Source organism: Oreochromis aureus, linkage group 3 (genome assembly GCF_013358895.1).
Source record: "Oreochromis aureus strain Israel breed Guangdong linkage group 3, ZZ_aureus, whole genome shotgun sequence".
Taxonomy (NCBI): Eukaryota; Metazoa; Chordata; class Actinopteri; order Cichliformes; family Cichlidae; genus Oreochromis; species Oreochromis aureus.
The window spans coordinates 14,595,620-14,622,915 of record NC_052944.1 but is presented as its reverse complement, the minus strand read 5'-3'; the positions used below and the strand labels follow the sequence as shown (position 1 = coordinate 14,622,915).

Here is a 27,296-nt window from a genome sequence, read left to right as displayed (position 1 = left end):
AGCAGAAGAAAATGGTTAGATAGTTTTATCCATGTAAAGAAAACACAAAAATCAGACACATGATGGCAAAACATACATGATTGCTCTTTTCTCCCCTTTTTTGTTCATAAATGAATCTCAGAGTCTCAGAATCTCAATTTGGGATGACAGTTAAGAATCACGCGCATGTCATTTGCGTTAAACAAGAAGGACAGACAACATTATCATCAGAGTTTTACGACAATTAAACACTGGACCATATTTCTCTTCTGACTTTCCACAGGAAAGGTTACTTCCCCAGCTGCAACTCATATCTGAGACCTCAATGTCGGTTTGTGATAAACACTGTTTACCACAAAAAGCAACAAAGTAAAAGACAAACACCTGATGAAAAAATACAGTTGTGTCGACATCTTTGTCTCCGTGCACATATATGAATACTAGTTTCTTATGTGCAGATTATATCCCAAATGTGAAGCAATTAGTGTTTCACAAATGATACACAGAAAGAATTTTCTCAGATGATAACAGTGGTAATAACGTACCAGCTTAGTACTTTCAGTACCTTCAGAAAATGTGTTGTTAACATCAGTAATATAACATTTATGTACCATTCTGAACTGTATTAAGTTAGTGTAGATACGTTGCATGGCCTAAACTAGACTGACTGATATGTAGAGAACAACTATAGTTTTTCCACTCTTGGTCGTGATTCAAATTGAAGGCGTTCCTGTGAAACATGTTATCATCTCAAAACACAGATACATTCATCCAAACACAACTAACCCATTAATCTCTCTGCAAATCTGGTTGCATCCTCAATTTGCAGCCGTTTAAAAACCACACGTGAGTCAGTGTAGCACCCTGAACTGTTAACTTCTAATGCAGGTAAACCCTGGAGTAGGAATGTGTGTGTACGGATTAAAATCAGCGAGTATGGTGGTGTTTGCACAGTGAACACTTTGTCTGGGTGGGACTGGGAGTGGGAGCGGTTTACCTCTGTGTGTGTGTCACGTTTAATAGCCCTTTGTGCACCTTCATGTAAATGCATGCAGAGGGTTCCTCTGCAGCTGTGATGACACAACATCAGGAACACACACAGATTAAAAGGAGTTTAATGATGTGTTATTCATGACAGTGAAGCTCATACTTTTACAGGTAATAAGTATCACCACTAATATCGTCTACTGCATGTGCGTGCAGCTGCACTTGTGACTCATCGTGGACCAACAGTGGCGTGCATGTAGCTCTGACTTCAGCTCCTCTTACTCATCTCCCACTGCATCTTCATCTTGGAGTCCCTCCGTGAGCACACCTCCACACGCTCCAAATATAGTCACCAAGTGGGCCGCTTCCCCTCAGAGAGGGCGTACCAGCTGTCAATCACACAACTTCAGCTGTTCTGAGGTTAGAGAATCCCCGCCCACGAGAGAGTAATCACCCATGACTGAGCAGGTTGCCATGATCGCTGTCAGGCACAGACAAGTTGGGGCTTGGTATCTGGACAGTGAGGTGAGGATGTGGTGAATGTGCAGAACATCCGGCTGGAAGACGGCGTTATAGACGGTGCTAGGTGCAGAGGAAGTCAGAGGAGAGGGACCAAGTCATATATCACAGCTTGACTACTGAAAGTGACACGCTCAGAAGGAGAACAGATGTGCACAATGAATGTGGTGTGTCAAGTCAGCAGCTTTTAAACACCTTGGGCTCATAGTCCAAAAGGTGTTGGCCCTGAAAACTCGCTGCAGGGAGCAAAGGTTAAACGCCTCAAAAGCCTGTCTCACCGCAGACTACCTCCATAATTTTCAATATAACTGCTGATAAATAAAAACTAATTTTAAAGACAAAAAAGCTTCACTGAAGTTCAAAAGAACTGGAGACAAACAGAAGTGTTTTTCATTACTTTTATTTCCAAGGCCAGGGACAGACATGATCACACTGTACAATGTAAAGAACAGTAATAAATACATTATACACCAGTAGAGAAGTTACTTACAGGCACTAATTACACGTAAGCAGGCACTAGCTGTTTTTACAGCGTCTGCTGAACTGCAGGGAGTGTGGAAGATGACGAAGCACAGCTCGAGTTTTCATATATTGCTATGTTTAAGTACCAGGGATTTCCTGCCCGCTGGAGGCAAATTCAAGTGTTTTTCTGATTGCAGCAGTGTCGAAATGTAACATGTTTGTTTATTGCATAAGTCGTTTATATGCGCTTCAGCAGAGTTGTTTGTTTAATCACTGCCTTAAATGGTTTCCACTTTTTAAAAAGCATCACTAAAGCTGCTCATAAAACACTGGGTTAAACTAGCTGTGGTGTGATGACACCAGTTACAACCCAGAACTTGTGCATTGGGTGTGGAACCGTTGCACATTTGTTTGTCGTGCCCGTGTTGCTAAGTTGCACCACTTTGTCTGCAACACGGGTTGTTGAGGGCTTAATAAAGACGCAACAGCAAGTCGTCCGTGGGGTTTGTTCACTGCTCAGCATGTTTAGAGAGCACTGTTTCAGTCATGGATATTTTTATTGTTAAAAAAGACTAAGTATTCACTGCCTTGGCTCTACAATGCTTAATCCTAGTCATTGTTATTACACAGTTTGAGTAAAGATTATTAACATTGTTTTGATGCTGATGACTTGTTTTTAGGGGTAAAAAGAAAAAAAAAAAAAAAAAGATCTAAATGCCTGAATACTGACTTACAAACACAAAAATCAGAAGCCATGCATGAACTAAGTGCTCAGTTGTAACTGATTCTTGGCCTGAAAACAGGAACGACACTGAAGGCTGCACTGCTAAACCAGGGTACACATTATATCCATGTGATTGAGGGACCAGAGCCAGACCTGGGACCATATAAACCCCTGTCCAATCAAAACTGTCCAATATACTGTTTGCTAATATTATCGGCCGATATCACAGATATATCCGTATCATTTCATGTTTTTTATACAAAACAAAGCTGAAAAAGACCTAGGTGATTTAGAAATCTTGTCACAGCAAAGTAGCTAAGACGGCCAATTCCTGGAAAACATACTCTAGAAATATGTATTTACATGTATGAGGAATATCGGCCGATATCAGTATCAGGTTTTTGTTTTTTTTAAACCCCCTAAATATCGGTATCTACCACAAATGTCCTGTATCTGTCAGTCTAGTAGACACTTCCCTTGTTAATCATTTAATCATTAATCATTCATTAATCATTTGTATATAAAAATAACAGTTTGCACAAAACGCTTAGACATGAGCTCAAATAAGCAGCTCAATATCACTAAACATAAAATTCAGACCCAGAATTGAAAAAAAAGGAAAATGTGTTTGATGATCTCAGTTCTGAAATCATCAACAGCCCCAATCTGCTGTGTGAGCAAAACTGGGGTGATAAACAGTCCAACACCTTCAAAGTAACCTTTCGTACTTCATTCTCACACCCACACTACTGAAATGTATATAAGGGTCCTTTGAGCTGCTCCCTTACTTCCCATGGGGTCATCCTTGCAGAAGAATCTCTTCCTGACTTAACCCTTGGGACTGCTAATAGGAGTACACTGGCTTGTGCTCCCCCGACGCTGCATTTGTGTCACCTCCTAGTCCCAACCTGGGGATCTTTGGCATGCTAGGCAAAGGTTTTACCCACAATAACATGAAGCCACAAACATTTATGATCATCAAACAATAATGATAAAATTTAGTTTGTGAATGGGACACTCACAAAAAATGACAAGCTTGGTTGTCTGTATTTTCCCCCTTCTTTCTTCATCATCATATTGACTCAACTCACTATTTAAAAAAAAAATGAAATGAAAAACCAAATCTTCCTTTTTAAAATACCACTCCATGTTTTGGAAAAGATATATACACGGTTTTCGCCTGTCACATGAATTATACATCCAGCCCCTGATAAAAACATCTAACTGCTGCCAGGAGCGGGAAACATCACAGGCGTCTAACTGAGCTACAAGTAAACAGAAGTGATACAAGACGACCCTGCTATGAGACGCACCCTCCCTCCAGTTTTAAGCCGCAATGTTCCAGCAGGAGAACAGCATGGCTTCACAAACTAATACACTGGCGCCCCCATCAGGTAGTAGTTTAACATTGACACCCACTGTACTGCTAAACAAGGACATCAAACTCAAAAACAAAACAAAAAAAGACACACACTAGCATACAATCAGCACAGTTATGACAAAACGCACACTCGATACACATCTATGTTTACAACCGGGTGTAACAGTCTCTCATAACCAGGTTCTCTTCTGTACTTTAGTGTTTACAGTATTTACAATGCAGTTACATATGCAGCATTAACAGCAGAATATAATCACACACTGTGTGCGTGTGTGTGTGTGTGTGTGTGTGTGTGTGTGTGTGTGTGTGCGTGTGTTGATGTGCATGTGTTTCCCTCAGACCTCCACAGCAGGGTCTGAACCCAGTCCCTGAGCCTGGAGCGCCTCCTCTCTCTTCATCTTCGGTTTCTCTGTCCGTGTGTGCCACACCAGCACCTGCAAAGCACACGAACACACTATTACTACACGGGACCTTGTATATAAACTGTTACTAGAATCGTAATGCAACTACTGCAAATGCCAATGCACGTTCCACTTCTTTCTGAAAGGTCTCTTTTTCTGCAATTTCCATAAATCATAAAGAGAAAAGACTGAAGCATTTCACACTGAATCATCTGTTCTAAAATAATTATAGACAAGTCTTCATTCTTATCTCTTAACACACACGTACTTTAGTGCAGTTGTCTGCTTTGGGCTCCAGTTCATCCATGGTAACCAGTCCCTGAAGAAAGCTGCTTTCCAGCAAGCCCATTGGTGCCTCTCCATCAAAGCATGCCTCCGGATTGGCCAGGACCAATTTAAGGGAAACGGCGAAGCCCGCCATGTCGATCGGAAAGGGCCGACTCGGACGCCAGCCGGTATGGAAGCGAACGACCTTAAACAAAGCATTGAAAATATGATCTCAGTATTCTAGATCAAATGAAAAAGCTGAAAAGCTTAGCTCTGCTGTGTAATGCTGATTTTGCGTTTGTAAGCTGTGTAAACATGCTACTCCTGAATTTCTTTAAAGAATTATAATGTAGGGTTGGGTAATATGTTCAAATGTTACCACTGGCCACTGTCGGCCCATCATTTGCCAATTCAACAACATAAAAAGAGACAGACGTGGCCATCGTGACAGCCATCATCCCCTGAATACCTTCAGACGCTCTCGAGTTTTTAATTTTTGGGGTCCCACCCACCAGGTGCAGTTAGATACAGGGGATTTTTGCATCTTTAAAACAGCAGCATGGCAAAATGTCAGTGATCTTACCTTTCCTCCTTCAACCACAGGCCTCTCATACTTCATGCCTCCGACCAGGCCCACCGGCCAAACTGACACCCGCTGTGTGCTCCTCATCTGAGGAAAAGAGGACATTTGTTCGCAGGCATCAGTAATAAGCCTAATAGTGAAAGACATAAGCATAGTCACACACTTAAATATCCCACCTCCTCAAACAACTGCAGGCTGTATGTGTTATCATCATCAGCAAAGTACACCACTCCCTGCTGGTTATCCCCTCCTGGCTGAGCCCTCCTGTCCTCTCTAAGCCACCGAAGCCCTTCGTTTCTCTGCTCCACTCCACGGGGCTTGAGCCAGCTGGGGTCACCCTGAGGAGGAGAATGACTCAGTGTTTTTAAATAAGGAACAAAAAAATTGCAAGAACATGCATGGATAAGACAAAAAATAAAAAAATTGAATGAACCTCCTGTAGTTTGCGGTCCTTGGCGGTGGGCATGTGTAGGTGAGTGTAGGTCAGGCCGCTCTTCATCAGCAGGTCGGTCACCAGAGGTGTCTTGTGTGGCGAGTCCTCCACCAAGATCCAGTGGAGCCGAGGGACATGGAGAAAAGTCTGGGACATACGAGTCAGCTCGGCCTTCTGCACCAGCCTGAAAACAGATGGAAATCGGAGAGAGGGTGAGCTCAGCGCAGGAATGCACAGCGGAGGGTGGACACCAAGCAACGGCCGCTTGGAAGACTACCTTGCATATGTCGGCGTGATAACAAAGATGGTGGGCAGGGACGGTTTGGCTGGCTGCTTCAGAGGTTGCTTTGTTACCTCCAACTTCCTCATCTCCTCCTGAAGACGGTGTAGCTCCCCACGCAGCCGAGATATGGTGCGGTCTTTAGGGAAGTCGTGTTCTGTGCAGTCACAGCGCTGGCCTGCACAAACAAATCAAAGCAAAGTGAAGCTCTGCCATTCAGGTTTGCACATTTTTGACTCCTTTACGTCTGCTCATGCTGAAATTTTATACCATTATTAATTCTGCTCATAGGTAGGATTCACTTACCGAGCTGCATCAGTGCATAGATGAGGCCCAGGAGCGAGACCATGAAGTAGAGCAAAAATACAGTCTTCAGCTTTAGCTTCATCCTCGTTGCCATGGTGCCCTGACTAGCTGAAAGTTGACAGAAAGTGCAACCTGTTCATGCTTTTATTAATCCAGTTGTTTATGTTCTGATGAAGTTGTGCAGGCTGTAACCGAGGAGCTAAACTGAGTTCAAATGTACCCAATTTGACACAAGCAACATTTAGCTTGCTAACAAGCTAAGAGGGAAAGCATTCCCATGCAGCGGGACGTTTCTGAGAAGCTAACTGAGGAAAAGTTGAAGCTGTGCACGGGTCAGTGTGGCCTAACTCCTGACGAGGTCGAATAACATGAATTTAAATTGAACTCAATGATAAACCAGTGGAAGCTAAGCTGTATTAACCAGACAAGCACAAACATTCCCACTTTTTTCTTTTCTTTTTTTTCTTTACTTACCGGAGGCGACAATCGGCGGAGCTGAGCGATGGAAGCTCAGAGCTTCATGTCATTTTGGACAGATGTGCGCAAAGGCACCTCACAGCATCCATTCATTCGGCTCAACTATGACATTTTTTCTGCAGCTAATGTACCAACAGCGTCCGGTTTCTGTGCAACGCGAAAAGGAATCCCCCTCGGAACATTTACAGCCACACAGACAGTTCCAGAAGCGGCACAGAAATCTGTGCAGCGTAAAAACGAAAGAAAAAAAGTACTTATTGAATTATCACTCATTTTGATAAAACAAATAATTTTTAAAATCTTAAAAAGGAGGTTCACATAGGCAGCTCATTCTCTTGACAGTACTTTCGTTAGAGGTTTTTTTCTTTAAAGGTTGCATTTTAGGGTCAACTTGAAAGAAAGATAGAACAGCGAGGTCAGAGGTCAAATGTGACATCGTATTTGAATGCAAATTATAATTTAAATATTTTGAATCCCAATATATAAAATTCCCTATGTACCTGTATGTTGTCAGTAAAAACAGTAATAGGAATAAACTAAATAACATAATTATTTTTTTGACCTTTAGTTTATCCTGACTTTGGAGGCGAGGGCAGAGGTCAAATGTGACATATTGTTTTAAATCATTACACAGTGCATTCTATATGTTGGCAATATACACCACACCTATATGTTAAGCATCAGTGACTGGTCTATACAGGCAAATCAGCAACCCTAACACATTTTGACGCAGCTACATGTGTAACAACAGCATAATGAAAATCTGAAAATCCGGTTTCCTGGCACATAATAATGAATAATTACCTATAAAAAGAATAATAAATAAAATATATTAAACCTTTCGATACATATCATCTTTTCCTGATGGAAATTCACTTATGTTTAAAAAAAAAAAAAAGAAAAAGAAAAGGAGGCATTTCTTGAAAAGTCAAACAACTTTCCTTTATTCGTAACATTATTTGTAACATAAAACACTGACAAGGCAGAATGACTTAGTTTTCCCTTTCATTGTCATTTACGGACAGGACTGGAACACTCACTCTCAAACACCGAGGTTTTTCTTTTTTTGTCTTTTATTAACATCATGTTTAAAAAAGTGTTTCTCCTGTAAAAGGCCAAGAAATGAAGATGGATCCACAACAGCTTATATATTTATATATATTTATATACAAGTTGAGAAAAGACCAAGAGCAGTATCTGGAATTTTTTGTATCTGGAACCATTAAAAAAAAAATAAAAATGAAGTCCTCACTGACTTCAAAGTAAATTAAATTCAGGCTCATTTCCAAAAATTACATTTTCACATAAGATTTTTTTATTCCCCGTGAGCCTTTTTAAATTTTTTATGATTATTTGTTTTAACTCTGCCCACATGCCTGGATTGAATATGACCACCGAGTGCAGATCCAGTCTCTGTTCAAACTTTGTTATATTTACTTTCATGCAACTTCACATTTTCAAAGAATAGAATAAAACGAAACAAAAATCTCCTCCTGAATACCAGGACTACTTTCCGGTTGTTTCTTTAAACAGGATGGCAACAAGACTCTGAGCCGTGGGTCAATCCAATCCAGCCAGCGGCTGACTGACTGACAGCGTGGCTGTTAAGTACAACAGATGAGGTTTGATTATGTTTGATTAACCTGAGAGAGAGACTGTCAGTCCATCGATCTCCTACCCCTATGTACAACATCCTCTTTTTTTCTTTGTTTGAAATTGTAACATATGAAGTACAAAAACAATTTACTGTACTATTCAATCAGATAGTCTAGTCCCCGCAAACTGAAGCATGTTTAGTTGTTTCTGTTCCTCAGAGTTCAACCAAGCAAGAAAAACTACCATGTCTCCAGGTGCTGAATGTACTTTTAGCAGGAAACAACCAAAGCTTTCATCCCAGGATCCCAAAAGATTTTTCTCCTCAAACCCTTTTTTTGGTACCAGATTATTTTAGTACCAAGTATTTATACCAAATGTCTGTCTACTTCACATAACAGCCTCTAACTTCACATACTTGTAGCAGGCTTTTCATTATTATTTCCATTATTGTCTGTCATTGGTGTGCTGTTACAGTGGTGGATTCAGCATATGTACAAGTCCTCCCTGTGAACCAAAAACTCACACAGAAGCACAGTTTCAGACATGCTTATCTACTCCTGGCTTTGTGTGATGTCAAGGCGAGCCTTAATATAGATGACAATTGAAACCATCAGTTTGTCAGGGGCAGCCAATGAGAGGACAGCTGTCTTAAAGGGACAGGAGCTGTAACAGCTCATTTCAGACAGTGGATAAAATAAACTGCACCAGGATAGGATAAATAAGGATTATTTTTAACTAAATCATGCAAAGCCAGGGAAAAAAAAATAGATACATGGAGCTGGAAATGTGCATAACAGAACCCCAGTCAATGCAGTCAATCTCAATTCTAAATCAATTTAAAAAAAACAAAAAACAAAAACACAGCAATTTAATCCAAAGACACAAAGGGTTTGTGAACAGGCGGGGATTCATTGTGGTTAAAGTGGCATTAAGATTACTCTAGACCAACATGAGAATTTTAGATGCAGTTTCTCACAGTGGACCTAAATTTTAGAAGCCATTAGTCCGTAATCCTAATTTAAGACTACTGTAGATTTACTCCACCCGCCCCCACCCCCAAAAACACCAAATTTTACAGGAGGGGCCCAGGAAAACAAGTTAAGACTGTGGAAGAACTAAAACAATTTAAAAAGCCAAAAAAAAAAAAAAAAAGCTCCCTCAACTGCGCTGCCGTTACCCTCATCTGCATCCATTCACGTGTCGTTTTCAAGCAGCTATATGATCAAACGGTGATCTCTGTTGATGCTATTCCACCTTAAATCCACAAGATATGCAAGAAGTGCAATGGAGGATGGACTTAGTTGTTTCTAAACAGGCCTAGTAGCGTCAGATTTGTCGTCAGAAACTAAAAGCAAAGAGGGAAACGGGTGTACTGCAAAAATCCGAAAGCTCAGTAAAAATGAGAACTGTGTGGCAGCTGTGGGTGCAGATCAAGAAGCAGGAAAAACTCATCTGCATCATAGGGAAGAAAAAAAAAAACAACTAAATAAAAAAAGAGGCCAAAAGGTCAAATGATGAATTTTCACAACTAAACATATCTTCAGTGAAGCTGAAAAAGCATTCAGTTACAGCATGCATCTCTGATGAGGCGCTATGACACAGGTGGGGACACACTGGGAATATTTACTTAGTCGGATGCAGATTTACAGCAACTGATGATGTTGAGAAAACATTTTTTTTTTTTTTTAAACGTATTTTACTGAGAGACTCGAAAGAAAAAGGCAATCTTGGAAATCTCATCTGATAAGCTGTAAGCATTAAAAGCGAGGGAGACATCGATACATTTACCTGAATCGAGGAGGCGGGTGATGCCGATGGTGTATTGTAATCATGTAACAGTAGTATCACGTGCCAGCTGCTGCTAGCTGCAGTGCCTCTGTTACAGAATAACTTAAAACTAGAGTCAGAACAGATAATATTACAGTGCAACGGCGCTTCTCGTGCTGGTTTAACCAGGACCTAAACTCGGGCTTTCACATGAAGCCCGATCCGAGGACCCCGGTGCAGTGAAACAAGCAAGTCGTCTCAGTGCAAAGTCCCCAGAGGAACCCCGAGCTGGACTGCAGAAACTGACCAACTCTGAGTTATTTTTATCTGCTTATTTTGGATGGTTTTAGTTGTGATTTCAAGACTCAACTAACCCCGTTTTACACTTGAGAGAGCAGAGGTGGGGAGTTTCTCTAATACAGCTCGAGGCCAAGAGTCTATTTTAGGTCTCGATCCACAGTTTACGAAGCAGATCCAATACAGTATAGCAACACAGAGAGATGATGAGAGCTGCATGGGATGGGATCGGTCTCCGTGATGGAGACCGTCAGCTTTTTCTTGACTGGAAACTAGTTCTGGTAATAACAGCGATAAGAGAATGGGAAGAGATGACTTGGACAATGAGCCGAGGGGCTGGAAAACAAATCAAACAAACAAAACAAAAACAAAGAAAAGGCTGTGTGCGAAAGCTCACACTGCACGCTGCATCGGGATGCCAGCTTTTAATGCGCAGGTGGGTTTTCCCACCTGCCGGCCTCCATAATTCAAAACCACTCGTGGACTAGCAGGCAGCTGAAGCTTTCACACGCAGCCGGTTAAAGTTGCTGGCTTTTAACCAATCGCGTGGCGTAACCGAAGCCGATCAGTGGCAGCAGCCCCCGCAGTGTCCGCCCCCGTGGGTGTGTCCCGCCGAGGCCTCGCCGTGCTTGGTCCGCCTGCTCAGGATCTCGTAAGAACAGTCGTCGCCGCAGCAACCGGACATGCTCGGTGAGGTCTCATCGATCTCAAACCTGGAGGTGAGGGGAGACGGTGAGCTTCGTTAATGGGAGACCGAAGGAGGTCTGGTTTCAGACGAACAAGGTGCGAGTGTTTCCTGCCTGTATGTGACCTTTATAAGTGGGAACTTCCTGGAGAGTTAATGCACTAATGATTGTGATCACATTAAGACGCCATAACTGTAAGACCCGCCAGTCTCACACGAAAGAGAAAGCAAACGATAATTCAATAAGGCAGCGCCGTGATGTCTCCATTATCCCAATAATAACCCTCAACCGTCCTCGTGTTTGCAGCGCAGTGATCATAACAAAACTGATTGTGGTATCATGAGATAAGGACCACTAAAAATGAAAGTCACCAGTTCAGTGTGGAACTAAAAGGGAAATCCGGTTGCAATCTTTGCTTCTGTTCCAGAGTTACGACATTGAATAAAAGCCAGAGAAGCTCCACATTTCTTTATGATTTGTAATAAAATAATAATAATTTGTATTAAATTTTCAGAGTTAAAATTCCTGGATTATGTCCAGAAATAAATTTTTGTGAACTGCCAGCTTTGCCCACTCATTTCTGATCTAAGACAGCAACTTCATGAGAAAGAGACTAACCCACAACACCTGTGGAGCCATACATACTGAGCTGTGAACCACGTTATATTCTAAGGAGCTTGGAAAGAAAAACATCTGGACTTCTTTAGGTTTCTTGAAGACGTTTCACCTCTTTCGAGAAGCTTCTTCAGAGCAATTGGAGTCCCAGATTATAAACCCTATGGGAGTGTCCCCAAGAGGGTCAGGGTGCGGGTCACAATCAGCCAAGGTTTCGGGTGAACCCATTGTGAAACCTGTTTTCACACCTTGGCTCGTGTGAGTAGGTAGAGGATCAATAGGAGGTCCATGACCCTCTTGGGGTCATTACAGACTACGATGACCTGGATGACTAAGAAGCTTCACAGACAACTAACCTTATATCATAGTCCATAATAATATAATATATAGTCCATATATTGTATTATAACCTTATATTAAACTCCAGACTACATGTTTAAAGGCTGAACGTTTGTCTCATTACAGTTAAGCCCTCCATATTTCCTACGCATTAAAGAGCCGGCATACTCACTGTAAAGCTTCTCTGAAGAACTGGTACGCCCCCTTGTTCTGTTTAAAAACTGTCAACATCACCTTCTTCATCTGTGTACTGGACAGAGGACAAAAAAGAAACACTTGTCTTTAGTGTAACGTGACCTGAAGGCGTGACCATAGACTGTATATAAAAGATGGATGTAGCCCATGTTTTAGCATTTGTTTGTTATGATAAATGTGCTATGAATACAGTGTGACATCATCCAGTTGTGTTTGTATTCAGTGTAGGTCACCTGTAACTAACTTAACAGTCACCAAAATTTGGATCCACGGCAGATTTTTGTTCATTTCACTGCTAAATACAAAACTGACAATCTGAAAAAGGCGTTCTCTCTAAACTTCGTCTGAAATTCATAAGTTATTTAACAGCTTCTGACCGATAAAGTGCAAATAACTCCCTAAAAGCTACTTTCAGCTGCTCCCTTGTCATGAGGGATGGCTCCGCCTACACTTGTTGTACTGGAGTTTTACAGCGAATGCCATTCCTGATGCAAACTCAGATGAGATTTGTGTCTCTGGCTGGGATCAAATTCAACACTCCATCTCCAGCAAACCTCTTGGCTATCAGGGGGAATCCTGACCTTGACAGTCAGAGTCACTGCCCTCTGTTGGCCATTAACAAAAATGCAGGTTTAATGCACTTCTGCATATGCTCCACTTTCATCTTTTATTTACAGTCTATCACTGTGGATGTGATCTTGTTTGGAGATTTCTTTTTGTTGTTTAGAAATTAAAGTTATGTTTGCATGTGTAACAAACATGCTACAAGTATTTTCTTCTTTTAAAGAATACCTAAAGAAGTAGCAACTTTTTTCTTTTCTTTTTTTTTTACCTGTTAGCGATGAGCTGGAGTATCTGGATGAGAAACTTGCCAAGCCCTTTCCTCCGCACTCGGCTCTCTAACTGCACCTCATAGCTGCAGAGCGAAGAAAGAGGCGCAAATTTAAAAAATAAAACTTAGAATAACAGAAATTATGTTTGAAATCTTTTCTGAAATCCACAAACACACGGCTGGGTACCTCACCAATATAAAACCTCCTCCCCGCACTCTATGTCGAACCGGAAGTGGGAGAAGGCCACGGGGGAGGAGTCGGCGTCGCGGGCCAGCAGGTACCAAGCCCTCTCGTCATTCATCTCCTCCCTCTTTTCCCTCTCCTTCCATCCCCACTCACTCTGCTCGTACCTGCAACAGAAATACAGCAGACGAACTCGAGCATGGCACAATAATTGGAATTCTTTGCTCTCAGATTTTTCTAAACTGGACAAATACCGTTTAAAACTGAATATGAGACAACATTAAATACAGTGACTCAATCTGTACCTTCTTTTTCTACTCTGTGTGTGTTTAATTCATGGCCTCAGATCCACATCTTGCCATGTGCCCTTATCTCATGTCACAAAAAGAATTTCTGGCCTATCTGCACTCTGCTCTGAAAAAGATAGGTCACTCTGTTCCTGAACTACTTCGAACTCTGAGAGGAGGCGAGAACAGACTTCTTACAGCGTCTGCATGTTGGCTCTTGTGAGTTCGAAAGCCCACTCCACAGACAACGGGTTAAGCGCGGTCACTCTCTTGCACTCTATCTGCAGGTTCAGCCTGGAATGGGAGGACAAGTCAACGCGTGAGTTTATGAGTCTGTGTCTCCGGGAAAACCGGCTGTTCCCCTCCATGCGGAAAACACAAAACAAGAATGAATTTCATGGAACGGGATACTGAATAAATCCTCTGTGGGTGTACAAAGCAGTGCGTACCCATTTCTGTCGTATTTTTTGAAGGCTGGGAAGGCGGCCAGGGGGTCTTCGAGCTGTGAGAAGAGAGGGCAAAATGAGAAAACGCTAAACTAGCAGCACTGTTCTCCATTCAGTCATGTCCTTTAAGCAGCCTTTACGCTCAATGACCTGAAAAGCCAAATAAGGGCAGGACAGGCTACACGTCCATTAGTCATTCACGATGACACAAAAGGTCAGTTTCTCCTTGTTACTGTGAAGATCAAGACTACTCTCATCCTTGGACAGATTATGGCACACTGGGCCAAAAGCACAGACACTCAGGCTCAGAGGATTTAAGTATGATGGCCAAAGACGGACCCTCAAGATCAGGTTAAATTGCTCATTTATTCATTTGAAACTATGGTCCCGGCGTCACTTTAGATTTTCTTGCATTCCTTTGCTGTTAAAACATCCACCACAGTGGGGGCAACTCATTTTGAAACAAAGTGACACAAAAGTAATCAACCCAGCCAGGCCCATCATGATCCCAATGAGGAAGCTGCTGCAGCTCAGTAGTACTCGCTGTTGTGCGAGCTCTGTTTTCCTCCAGTTTGCTAACGCTCTAGCCAACCTCCAAGCTGCAGGAGCCGTGCATTCGAATAGACGGGTGGGGGATTTAATGATGCAGATTAATTATGCATAAAGGCACACATGGTGCGGTATTTGCCTTTTCCTGTCATGCCCATATCAATTAAGGCTGTAATCGGGGTAAGGAGGGCATCCCCGAGCTTTTTTTTTGTGCCTTAAGCTCACAATGGAACAGCGTGCAAGAGAGACAAAAATCAAACCGCGCGTTTATTTTTAACATCAGTGCAAAGCCGTAGCAGAAGATTTCTCTTTTTCACTCATATCAACAACTGAGGTACCTTATTGGCTGCGTCTACTTTGGCGCACACGGCGTCCATAGCTGCCCTCTCCTCCAGACGTCTCGCTTTCTTCTCCTTTGCTCTGTTGGACTTCCTCTGAAGACAGGAAATGAATGGAGAGGAAAAAAGCAGGGGACATTTGGTGAATTACAGATGGATCAGAATGACATTTTACACCCTGACACAGAAACACAAAAAAATGCAAAATCCTGAGATCACTACAGACAAAGAGGTGCTATAACCCTTTGCCTTTTTTACCAATTAATTTATTCCCTTCTCTGCCTCGCGTGATCAGTGCCAGCCATTTTTCACCACTTCTTTACAGCTGAATCGATCTTCTCTTGTCAAAGAGTGTAACCTGTGCTGACGAAATGACAGGGTAATACAGCATTCTGGCAGAGCAGCTACAGCCTGTCAGGTCACAAGAAATCACGATGAAACCTGGTGGCAGCAGAGCGCACAAACACAGAAGCAGGTAGTAGCCAGAGGATACCACTGTTCTTTTTCGCCAACACACACACACACACACACAAAATCAATCAAGCGTAGAGTGCGGTCTTTCCCACTCATCTGAGTATTAGCAGGTCTTTGAATTTCTGTTTAATAATGACGTGTGCTGATGTGCACGTTTTAATTACAACCACGAAGCGACGTGGCAAATTAATCAGAGAACAGATCGACCCTCAGACACTACGCATGAGCACATCCGGGAAGATCGAAGCTCCACAAATACATCAAGGCCTGGAAAACAATGAAAAAGCAGAGCTTATTACTCTTAATAACGTGATTATTGTCTCTCTGAAATGCTTTCATTCTAAAGCCATTACAGCAGTATAGTATTTCTATAGCCTGTGCTGCTCCCTGTGGGAAATTTCTCTGATACCAACTCTCATTAAGCCTGCTCCTGGTTTGATGTCCAAAGCATCTGCATTGATGGTGCAGCCATAACTCACACAAATGACCCTGATAGTGTTTATGCTGTGCAACAGAGAGATTAGACACTTTAACGGTTCCTATACCCATCCTCTGAACCTGATGTAGTGATTTTTTTTGTGTGGCTCCATGCCATTTAGATACTCATTTGTCTGGTTGAGTCAAACAATCACAAGTAGTTTTAGTGTATTGCCCTGGTTGGAAGACTCCATGAGTTATTAGAGTTGGTCGTGGTGCTTCACTGGAGAAACAACTAGGCATTAACTGAATTCCTTCATTCCAGGGCTGAGCAATTATGAAAAGGAATGCCAACTTTAGCTCCAAGCATTAACTCTGTACCAAGCACAGGGAGGCTGCACACTGAGCTGGGGAAGGGGGAACACGTGGATTGGTTTATCTGGAGCCAAAGAGAAGGACAAAGTCAAGACTGGCTAAAGTTAATAAACTCAGCTTTACAGCTTAAGAGTGTGTGCAGGCCTGGCTGGTGGCTGGTGCAGACAGGTAACTCATATTATCAACTTCCAACGTGTGAATTAGCCAAGGCCAGGTGGGGAAAAGACCCCACATCCTGGCCTGTTTGGGAAAATGTACACACACACACGCGCACACACACAGGTGACTAGCATTAATGGTTAGCAACGCACTCGCCATTTGCTGTAATGGCATTCCTCGAAAGCTAACAAGGCTAGCGGGCTAACAATGTCACAATACACATGACAAGTTAAGTGTGCGCAGCGCCAAGGACAATGCAGTAACCCAGCTGAAAATGCCATAAAAAGCCATGTGTGTGCTCGAGCTAACGCTACAATGCTATATTACTGGATTTATGTTGAGGCAGCTAGACTGCTAACAGCCAAACCAGCACCTTCAGCCACATCCATCCACCATGGTCTTTCTCGCTTTCCCTCCCTCCTGCCTTCCTTCTTTCTTTCATCTCCTATGCTTAATCAGCCCCTGACGAGCTAAAAACCGTTCTTTGTGCCACCTCGCTTCAGATATATATATATTTTTTGGGAAAAACACATGCAACTCACCCCCATTTTGCTGCCGTATCTGCTCGATCCCCCTGGAGAAACACACCTCTATTGTCCCGGTGCTTTGCTGAGTTATTAGTATCGTGACTACAGGCAGAAAGAAGGGGGCCAGATGAATATGACAATGATGGATAGTGTGCTAACAAAGCTAGCTGGCTGGCTACAACAGACGACCGACGGCTTTGAAAGAAGCAGCGACCGGCTGCGAATTTGATTCCAACGTGAGTGAAAACCGAGCTGTTTAATTTCCCTCTGAAGTCGGATTGGCGCCAAGACTGCGAGGGTGAATTATCCGGGCTGCTTCGTTGCCCTTTTCTTTCCTCCTCTCCGCCGCGTCCAGCTATGCTGCGTTCACGTGTTCCACCTCACCTCGGACTTCTGACACCCTTAGCCCCCAAATAGATTTACTATTCTTACGAAGACTATTATAGTGGTTTAAAACAAAACTAAAACCTAAAAAAGTTAACTTAAATAAAAATATAAAATGGAAAACGAATTTAAACTACACTGTTTGTTTACAAATTTAAATTCAATAAAAGCTTTTTTTATTCTTAGTTGTAATATTTATTAATATGGTCATCAGGAGGCTCTGCTGCATGTTTATTTAGACTTGGATGTATACATGACTTTAAGTGTATACATTTTTTAAGCAAACAATAAATACAGAACCTAAACATCATGTGCAGTATCCTCACATACATTTACTACATGAAAAGTGGCACTGGAGAAAAGCGTAAACTATAGACTGTAGAGAAAACAGAAAAAAAAACACAGGTGTCGCTTGGAAAATCAGCCACTGTGGAAGTGTCTTGAGCCTGCATTCCATCTGAAGGCCACCAGATGGCGACAGCTGTGTTGCAAAAATACTTCAGGTCTAAAGGAAAATAGTTGTGTCTTGACCCCTGAAAGCACGTTGATGCTTGATTTATGATCTCAGTTACTCATTTGGAGCTATACTGAATTAAAAAATGAAGCCTATTTTGGCTTTTAGTCAATCTATCTTTCAAAATAGATCTGTATAAATCTACACAATCATTTGCTAACTTGTCAATCACAAGTCATCAGCCAGTGAGTGTTTCACAAACCTGCACCTACTTGTCACATCTGGATTTCGGCAACCAACATGGCCACAGTGGAAACAATCAACTCAATGTTTCACAGCAAGAATTCAGAAACCAGTGAGTAACACACATTTATACCATGTGTGTATTACTGCCAATTGACAAAAAAATGCTAGAATTTACTCACCAAAACTGAAGCACACCTTCCTTGAACCATCTATAGCTCATAACAAGCCTAATTATTTTACAGATAATTCCACTAAATCCTGTAAAAGAGACTAACAGCAAAAACTCACTGTTCAGTGATTCCAGTTAATGTAGATGAGTAGCTGCAGCTGCCAGTGTGGGATGATGTGAAATAATAATAATAACAAAAATAAAAGTAGTCATTATGCAAATCCCTTTACATTGTGTTGGTGTAGTAAAACTTTAAATTCATTAAAAGCTGACACCCCTGTTTTTTTCCATTACTATTCTACATCATTTTAAAAGGAGTCAAGTATCCTTGAATTATTGAAATTATACAGATTTCACTATCAACTCAACTGTCACACCTAATTTTGCTGTTGTTCTGCTCACAAACGTTGCGTAAAGACCACGTGTTTAAAGTATATCCTGTGTGTGTTGACTGCAGCTTTTTATTTGTACCTGAAAAATGTCTGGCAGCGGTGGGATTCGAACCCACGCCCCCGAAGAGACTGGAGCCTTAATCCAGCGCCTTAGACCGCTCGGCCACGCTACCACGTGCGATGTAGCTTTCCTGAATGAGCTGTAGGTCACTTTTCTGACAGTACCTGAACGCACCGCTGCGTTAGCGCGAACATGGTTTCCTTGTTTGTGACGACAGAGCGCCAGAAAGCACAGGTCAGGAAGCACGCGGCACTTTCAGAACCAGGAGGATGACCTCTGACCTTTACGGCTACTCCTTCTATGACAGAATAATGCTTAAAACGTGAAAGGCTCATAAATAAGAGCAACACAGACAGGCTGGGAGTAACATGTGCGGCAGCTACAGTAATCTGGTAACTCATTAAATAGATTTTTTTTCCAGTTCTGGTTATCTGAGTCAAAATAATACAAACCTGTAAAATAAAAGTGATTGTGAAGCCTCCATTGTTCACCGTGGAGCACCTCTACATGACGTCACTCAAACGCGCATGTGTTAAACAGCTGCATATATGACAGAAAACGCATGTAAGTATTGTATTTTCAAATAAGACCCTATAGCCGAACATTTCTTTTTTTATAATGCATCGACTGTGTTCTGAACAGGTTTTCTCAGAGTGAAAACAAACCATCCACATTTCACACGGGAGCTTGTTCATTTTCCTATGCTTTGTCTGTGTTTTCATGCAAAGCAATGGAGGTTTAGTAAAATTATGGCACATTTCCCTGCTGAAGTCACTCTTCCAGTTTAGGGTGTTACAGCATCTAATGCTAATGTTACCACTTGGACCACTTTGGACTTCACTTTCCACATCTGCTCCAGCTGTTCCTTCAGCCCCTGGTACGTCTCTTCTTGTGCCGCTTCTTCCTGATGTTGCTGTCCGCTGGGATTGCCACATTTATCACCACTGCGGTCTGCTTCTCCTTCTCAGACACCAATACGTCTGGTTGTCAGTCTGGTTCAAGTCCCACAGGACCTTACCCCCATCAGCATTGTCTCCCACCAGGAGTTAGAGGCTTCTAATCCAGATGGCCCAGATGTTCCTGTACACTAGCCCAACCACTTAGTCTCTCAGTTGTTTGTGTATACATATATTTATATATATATATATATATATATATATATATATATATATATATATATATATATATATATATATAGATATAATTTTATTTTTTTCTAAATATTTCTTTCTCACAATATAAATTCACTATTTCGCTAGCACTTACATCACAATACTTTACATCATCATTATTACTAATAGTAATAATAGTTAAATAATTTAGTAATTTACATGGAAAATAATTTTAAAAAAGTGATTTCAAGGTATAGTTGGATAATTATTGGTTGGAATTTCCAGTAGAATATTTCAGTCTCTTTTCTGCTATTTTGCTAAGATTTTATTAGAATACAAACTAAATACTCCAGTTTTCTCAGCTGTGCATCTATAGCTCATAGTTAGTCATGCGAGTGAAAGATAACTGCCACAGCTTGGAACCCTTTGCTGCCCCGGGCAAATCTGACATGTCTGGAGAAGGAGTTTGCCACAGTGACCAATAGGTGGAGGTGGAGGTTTGGGAAATTAGCTAGTTCATACTACAGCTCTTATTTCATTCTACTGAAGCTAGAAATTAAAGTTTTCCTCAATTACTCTCATTTTTTACAGTGTTTGTAAAACAAGATGCATTTCCCCAATCAGCTCATACGCGCAGCAAAACATTATAACTAATGTGAAAAAGGTTGAAATTTAAAAACCTTTAACTGTTTATCAAAACCAACTATTTGCATTAAACAATAACACTGATGAGATGTGACATTTCTTATTGACTTTGCTGAATCCAAATATAACAATTTAAATGAATGATTGGCTGTTTCCCATGATGTTGAAATTTTACATTTCACGCTTCTATACGTTGTAACATTAAAAAAAACAAAAAACAAAAAAAACAGTTCCACGTAGAGCCAAAACTACACCAGAAAACAAAGCAGCGTTGTTCAAGTTCAGTTCACCCAAACTGTCTGTTAACGGTAAATTTATCTGGGCTCCAGCCTGCCAGGCCAGACCAGCATGTTGTGTGTAGGTGGGATAATGTTATGACATGTAACATGACATGTTGGTTTCTTCAGTTGGCTGCATGTCTCTCTGTGGATCTCCACAACCAAACTTAGTTCATCATTTAACAATGTGGGGCACCAACAGTGAAAAAGGTTTGATTTGCATGTCACTGGTGCGCGCTCTGGGAGTCACGTCACTTAATATGTTTTTAAAAAATCATGCAACTTTACTCTGAAGTATTACACGTATTACACGTTTTCTGCTACTGGGAAGGACAAATTTAAGGTCACAGTATGGGTCAAAGGTCAAATAGAGAGAATATATTTAAATTTGATATTTGCTTGTGATGCTTGATACCTCCACCTGGGCCACTTCTGTCAAAATTCAGGGCTTTACTTTATTTATTTATTTCAGAATCACTGGCTTTTACAACACAACCCTTTGAAGGATTTTGCATGTTGTTTTAAGAAAACACTTTGATTTGCATAAATCTGTAAAGATTTAAATTAGTTTCCAGCTCATGTAAATATCGCAGGATGGTTAAACTTGTGGTAACATTTTGTCTCCTTAGGACGGCCCTGCTGTTTTTCCTAATAACAGCCGGTGGTCTGACCTTGATTTTCCTGTTTTTTGTGGTTTCTTTATCACCCAACAAATGAATATCCAGCTCTAGACCACAGTGACTTCTTTTTAATGCCTCATCCAACAATTGGATTGTTCGCACTAGATCGGTCTGCTGTAAATGGAAGCCAAGCCAGTAAAGGTTGCCATAAGAGTTTATATTTCCTATACTGCCTCATCATTTATCCTTGTTAGGGTATACTTTTTACTTATGAGCATTTCTCCTTCTTTCCTAGTGTCTACACATGTTTCAGCACATTCAGGCAAATAATTAGGCACAATTGTCAATCGTTTGAACAGTTACTGCCTGTATAATATGTATATTTAAATGAAATTGCATGTGACACGAGAAGCTACTTTCAGCTGCCTCCTCCTTCGTCACAAGAGGTCACCACAGCAGGTAGCTCTGCATATTTGGCTTGGCAGGGTTTTTACAGCAGATGTGCTTCCTGATAGATCCCTCAAAGGGATTTGTGTTTCCTCCCAGGATCAAACCAGAGAGCTTTCACTTGGTAGGCAAACATTTAAACCACTAAGGTGAAGAGTCCATCTAGTATTCAAAATCTGAATGAACATGGAGGAGCTGCTCAGGTAAAGAGGAAGCAAGACTATAGATTCTTCACTGCTTTTACTGCAGGGGGGGAATTATATGAGGACTGACTGTCAGTAGCTGAATGGAGTGACAGATTTTACAGTTATTTTGTTGTTGTAATACACTATTGCATATTTTATTTCCACTGTATATCAAAGGAGAAGTTTCTTTATCACCGTGTGAACAGAGTGGTCAAAAGTAGAAGACTTACATTTCTATAAGTCTTCTGCTTGGTAGTAAATATCTGCTGTACCAAGCTACAGATATTTGTCTGAGAAGACACGGCTGCTTGGAGGTGGTCCTGAGAGTTGTAAACCCACACTGTCGTCATGTGATTTGTTAAGGGTCACACATTATCACACTTTGGCTCCTGTGAACTGTAACGACTCGCATGATGACAGAGGGTGGGTCAACGACTCTCGGGACCAACTTCAAGGTGACAACCCCACTAGGTGTTAAATACCCAGTACTCAGAGTCGCAGCCTGTCGCTCCACGTAACCACACACTCTCAGTTACCTCCCTTGAAAAATATCAGGGAGGGACTGCTATGTATGCGGCACTTGTCTGCATCTTCCTATATTCTGATGCCTCTCACCGCCACGCATCCTGGCTCCTCATCCATGGGCAGACGGTAGCCCTGGTAAAATATTTATATGCAGGTTCCTGCTTGTTGCAGTTTTTCACTGTTGCTTTGGCTTCGTTCTCAAATTGCGTTTAAAGTTATCAAAAACATAAGAAATGCTTCACGGCGTTTCATTCAAACTGAGGATTTTTCATCGTTATTGTTTGGAAATGTTTTAAGACATTAACACAAGTGACTTTAATGTACTGTCTACAATTTACATGTATTTGTGGGCAAAGTAGATGTATTATTCTCCAGCAAATGCAATATTTGTGTTGTTTTTTCCACATTAATAAGACTTTTGACTTAAAAGACTGATGTCCTAGAAATTAAAGGTGGTATTATTGTGCAGCTGACATCCAAGATCCTGACAGATGAATCCTCTAGCAACACAATTAGAGTGCAGCTTACACAAACTCTATGCTAAATTTACAGAGTACATTTGTGTATCCAGGAGCACGATCCTGTCCATCATATATTTTATACTTTAAATGTATTGATTTATATTGGATCAGTTTGATGTTGAATCAGTGCACAGAAACTGGTGTATGTTCTGAATGAGGAGGTAGCTGTTCTATTCTTCTTTTAAATATTGGTCATAAATGTCTTTGTGAGCAAAACTGATAACATTTCTCTAAAATGTGCTGTTGTTATTTCATTATGTCAGCCATCGCATTTAGAATAAGCCTAATTCTCAGAATGAGCCAACCCCACAGGGTCGTGAGCGTCGCTGAAGTGGAGTTTTAACAATTTGTGAAGATGGAGGAGAAAATATTTCGCAGGAGAAATAGTCTGCCAATAAAAAAGGAACAGGAGTAAGAATGTGTCACAGCTTGACATGCTGGTTCTCCTATCATCTGCTATTTGATTTAAACAACTGCTCTAAACTCATGTTCATAGATTAGCTTAACATTAATCTTGTCCCCTTTATTTTTGCCCATAGTTTGCAACTATGTGCATGTACGTGTGTATGTTGGCATGAATGTCTGAACGTATGGTTGATTATTATGTCTGTATACTGATCTTCAATGTGAAGCACTCTGTAACCCTGTGTTTTACAAATAAAGAAGAACATTCACTCAGGAAATCCAGCATGATTCTGACATCATCTCCTCACAGTTTAAACACACTGGTTTACAGAATTGAGAACATCAACAATTTTTAGCAAAAAATGTGCAAAAGCTGTTACGAAAAACTGTAACTCATTGTTTTAAATACTTATGACTTTCACCCGGGGGCTCTGCAGACGACATAATGTGCATGTGATGATTTCCACAGACTGTTACTTCTCTACTGAGAGGAAACAATCTATTTGGATCACAAACACATATACAAATTCCTCTTAATTCTCAAGTCAAACCTTGTCCTCATGAGTTCAGCATGTGTAGAGTTTTCACTTTGGGACACAGTAGCAACATTCTCCTCAGAAAAATAATAATCTGGTGCAGTAGGCATTTGATGTCAGTGATGACACTCTTTTATTATTGTGAAAAGTTCATTTGAGACAAGAATAAAAGGTTTTGAGCAAGCTTCCACCTTTTGCAGGTTAACTACAGTGTTTCCTGTACATATGAACAGTTTGGGGTACTGATTGTGTACTCGGTCTTCAGCTTTTAACTATGGTTACATATCATCTATGATCAGCTCTTCTATATCTGGAGCATACGCTCTCAAATCCGAAAAGACTCTGTTTATCAGTAATTGGAGTTTATGACATCATACTGGTGAGTAAAGGGTGGTGAGGTAATTCTGAATACCATGAAATACCTTTCCAAATAAATTTTAATCTCATTGATCAGACGTGCGGGCCCGTTTTGAATCCGACTGAAGGGTCGCCGCCTCAGTACTTTTCCACATGTTGGCGTTGACTAGAATAAGGCCAGCCCAAAACAAAAGGGTTAATTATTAGACTGGATTGTTGACTCTGGGAATTCTTGGTTTGGTGGGATATGAAATGGCCACCGACACAAGCCCACCCACTTTTCCATAATGCAAATAAAGGCCCTGTGTATGGGGGGTTCTCTCTCTCTCTCTCAGTAACCTCCCCAGCGCAGATGGCCCAGTGTCTAAACCCCGCCCACAGTCTTTTGTCTTCAGGGAATCTGTCTCTTGGCTGTTAGTAGAAAAACTATTTATTTCATGTGTCAGTAGGGGGCGCGACGAAGCCTACTGAGGCCCCATACTCACTGTAACAAGCCGGTCTTCTTTTATTTTTGGATGCATAGCCACGGCAGAAACACAGAATTATAAACAGGACCTGAACAGAAACTATTCGACTACATTTTCTTTTGTTTTGTCTGTAAATATGCACAGAGACCAGCATATGAGGGGATACTAAAAAGCAAGCTGCCTCCCCCCTCCCACTACCACCCACACATATACCGATATAAACGTTCGCGCGCACAACTGTGAAGCTCAGCAATGCCCTGTGCATACATAGATAGATATATAGACAGGCACAAACCAAGAATATCAAGACAAGGACAGATGAGAGCAAACTTGAAAGGGTGAAGAGCAATGGGGGGGGGGTTAAAATAATGAAGATATAAGAGAAAGAATGAGGAGGAGGAGAGAGGTGAAAGATGGGAGCAGGGAGACACAGAGAAGCAGAGGGGAGGAGGATGAGAGAGGGAATCAACAGATGCAGTGTGGAAAGGACCGAAGGAGAATGGTGGATGAGAACGAGGCCTCTTTCAGCACAGAGAGCTCTGCAGCGTAGAACTGAAAAAGAGAGACTCGATATCCATTTCGTGGCTGTCTCACTGTTAAAAATGCTGCACAGGATCCATATTTGACCTGAAATATCTGATCTCTGCTTCCAGAATCACACGTCTATCTCTATTCACTGGAAATATTTAATGTTTTATTTATTTTCAGATTAGTCTCACCAGATTTGTTTTTATTACTCTCCAACCGATTGATTGATTGTTAATGGGAATGTCTGATCAGCTGTCACGTGGAAGCACCTCAGTGCGTTTAGGCATATAGACACTGTCAAGATGCCCTGCTGAAGGATGGGGAAGAAAGGTGCTTTTAAGTGACTTTGAAGGTGGCATGGTTGTTGGTGTCAGATAGATCATCTGAATATTTCAGAAAGAGCTGGTCTGCTGGGATTTCTGTAGAGTTTTATGTACTGTAGAGTTTACAGAGAACTGTCCAAAAAAGAGAAAATATCCAGCGAGCAGCAGTTCTCTGGCCAGACTCCTTCAAGCAGGTAGGAAGGCAACAGTAACTCAAATAGCCACTCACTGCAGACAAGCCATGCAGAAGAGCATCTCTAAACACATGACACATCGAACCTTGAAGCAGATCAATTATAGGAGCAGAAAACCACACCTAATGTCAATCCTGTTAGCTGAGAACAGGATAGTGAGGGTACAATTCACACTAAAATTGGAAAATAGAGGAAAAACAGTGTTGGTCTGATGAGTCTCAATTTCTGCTCAAACAATGACATTTAGCACAAAATGACATGAAAAGCTGGGTCCACCCTGCCTTGTATCATAGTTCAGACTTTTGGTGGTGTAATGGTGTTAGGGATGTGTTCTTGGCACACTTTTGGGCCCTTAGTACAAACTGAACATTGTTTAAACACCACAGCCATTGTTGCTGAAGATGCCTATCCCTCTATTACCACAGTGTATCATCTTCTGATGGCTGCTTCCAGCAGGAAAACGCACCGCATCACAAAAATCAAATTATCTGAAACTGGTTTCTTGAACATGACAAGCAACTAGTCACCGACAAATTCACATTATGGATGCACAGCTGACAAATCTGCAGCAACTGTGCGATACCGTCAGGTCAATATGGAGCAAAATCTCAGGAATGTTTCAAGCACCTTATTGGATCAACTTTGAAGGCAAAAGAGGATCCAGCCCAGAGCTAGCAAGGTGTACCTAATAAAATGTCCACTGAGTGTATGTGGATCCAACACCTCTAATATGTAAAGAAGTGCCATTTGATTGGATACCTAATAAACAGAATTTTGATAACCACTTGTCAAAACTCAGTTTCATATAAGAGCACAACTCTGGTAACAATGTCTGTTTATCAAAAAAAGGGATTATTACATATTAGCAGTGTTGGGACTAACGCGTTATTAAGTAACGCGTTACAGTAACTACGTTATTATTGTGGTAACGAGCACGGTAACTAGTTATTATGCCAAAACCAGGAACGCGTTACTCGTTACTGGGATTTAGAGAGGCTCGTTACTCGTTACTTCGTGTGGTGGATATCGCGGAGCTTCCACAGATTCAATAACATTAGCAAGTGGTGGAGGCCAGCAGGTGGATGAAGGAAAAGGGAGGCAAGAGGAGAGACCCGAAGCGGCCGCCGGTCCGCGTGTCAGGTGAACTGAACTTCAGGTAAGAAGTTATGACCTGCAGTCTATCTGAGTCAGATATAAACCAAGTTTAGGTGGAGTTTATTTTCGTTATGCTGACATTTTCGTACTGCGTGCTAGCTGATGGAGTTTCTATACAGCTGGGTGGGTGCTATGTTACTGATGTTGAACTTTATTTTGTTCATACGGTTAATTATTAGAGTTGCCAACCGTCCAGTAAAAAACAGAATCGTCTGGTATTCAGAGAAAATATTACGCGTTTCGTACTGAGGTGAAAAGGAACACAGTTTGTCCCGGACTTCAGCTACAATGAAAAAGACACAAAGCTGAAGCTGCACAGCTGCCTCTTCTTCTCTCATTCTCCCCCCTCCCTCTCCTGTTTCTACTTCAATCACGAAACTGATCAATGATCAGCTGATCGGCTTTTCTCT

The 27,296-nt window shown here is 41.4% G+C and overlaps 2 protein-coding genes and 1 non-coding gene across 5 annotated transcripts; all 3 read right to left on the bottom strand.

The window, feature by feature from the left end:
- Positions 1-1,869: 1,869 nt before the first annotated feature.
- Positions 1,870-7,071, bottom strand: b3gat3 (beta-1,3-glucuronyltransferase 3 (glucuronosyltransferase I)). Its single transcript, XM_031736792.2, has 8 exons — positions 6,797-7,071; positions 6,323-6,430; positions 6,014-6,194; positions 5,737-5,920; positions 5,480-5,641; positions 5,304-5,390; positions 4,722-4,925; positions 1,870-4,486 (listed from the first exon to the last, which is right to left on the bottom strand). Exons 2-8 carry the CDS (start codon positions 6,414-6,416, stop codon positions 4,388-4,390), a joined length of 1,011 nt encoding a protein of 336 aa, XP_031592652.1. The 5' UTR covers positions 6,417-6,430; positions 6,797-7,071; the 3' UTR covers positions 1,870-4,387.
- A 648-nt stretch (positions 7,072-7,719) lies between these two features.
- naa40 (N-alpha-acetyltransferase 40, NatD catalytic subunit) lies at positions 7,720-17,289 on the bottom strand. Of its 3 annotated transcripts, none has more exons than XM_031736775.2 (8): positions 16,898-17,289; positions 14,931-15,026; positions 14,047-14,099; positions 13,796-13,891; positions 13,319-13,477; positions 13,127-13,210; positions 12,272-12,349; positions 7,720-11,172 (listed from the first exon to the last, which is right to left on the bottom strand). In XM_031736775.2, exons 1-8 carry the CDS (start codon positions 16,901-16,903, stop codon positions 11,025-11,027), a joined length of 720 nt encoding a protein of 239 aa, XP_031592635.1. In that variant the 5' UTR covers positions 16,904-17,289; the 3' UTR covers positions 7,720-11,024. The 3 variants fall into 3 exon arrangements, with proteins under 3 accessions (XP_031592635.1, XP_039465362.1, XP_039465363.1); XM_039609428.1 differs by lacking the exon at positions 16,898-17,289 and adding an exon at positions 16,729-16,789; XM_039609429.1 differs by lacking the exon at positions 16,898-17,289 and adding an exon at positions 15,189-15,281.
- A 1,329-nt stretch (positions 17,290-18,618) lies between these two features.
- trnal-aag lies at positions 18,619-18,700 on the bottom strand. The gene has a single exon. It is a non-coding gene; the product is annotated as a tRNA-Leu (tRNA).
- Between the last annotated feature and the right edge of the window lie 8,596 nt (positions 18,701-27,296).

Bases quoted from the DNA above. Each gene is read 5' to 3' on its own strand.
- b3gat3 (XM_031736792.2), bottom strand. From the start codon at position 6,416: ATGGCAACGAGGATGAAGCTAAAGCTGAAGACTGTATTTTTGCTCTAC. The intron at 6,195-6,322 runs GTAAGTGAATCC...TTGTTTGTGCAG, and splicing joins CTATGCACTGATGCAGCTCG to GCCAGCGCTGTGACTGCACA. The intron at 4,926-5,303 runs GTAAGATCACTG...GCTTTGTTTAAG, and splicing joins CTGTGGTTGAAGGAGGAAAG to GTCGTTCGCTTCCATACCGG.
- naa40 (XM_039609428.1), bottom strand. The intron at 14,100-14,930 runs GTACCTCAGTTG...CTCTTCTCACAG, and splicing joins AAGTAGACGCAGCCAATAAG to CTCGAAGACCCCCTGGCCGC. The intron at 13,478-13,795 runs GTAAGAAGTCTG...TTTCTGTTGCAG, and splicing joins AGAGCCAACATGCAGACGCT to GTACGAGCAGAGTGAGTGGG.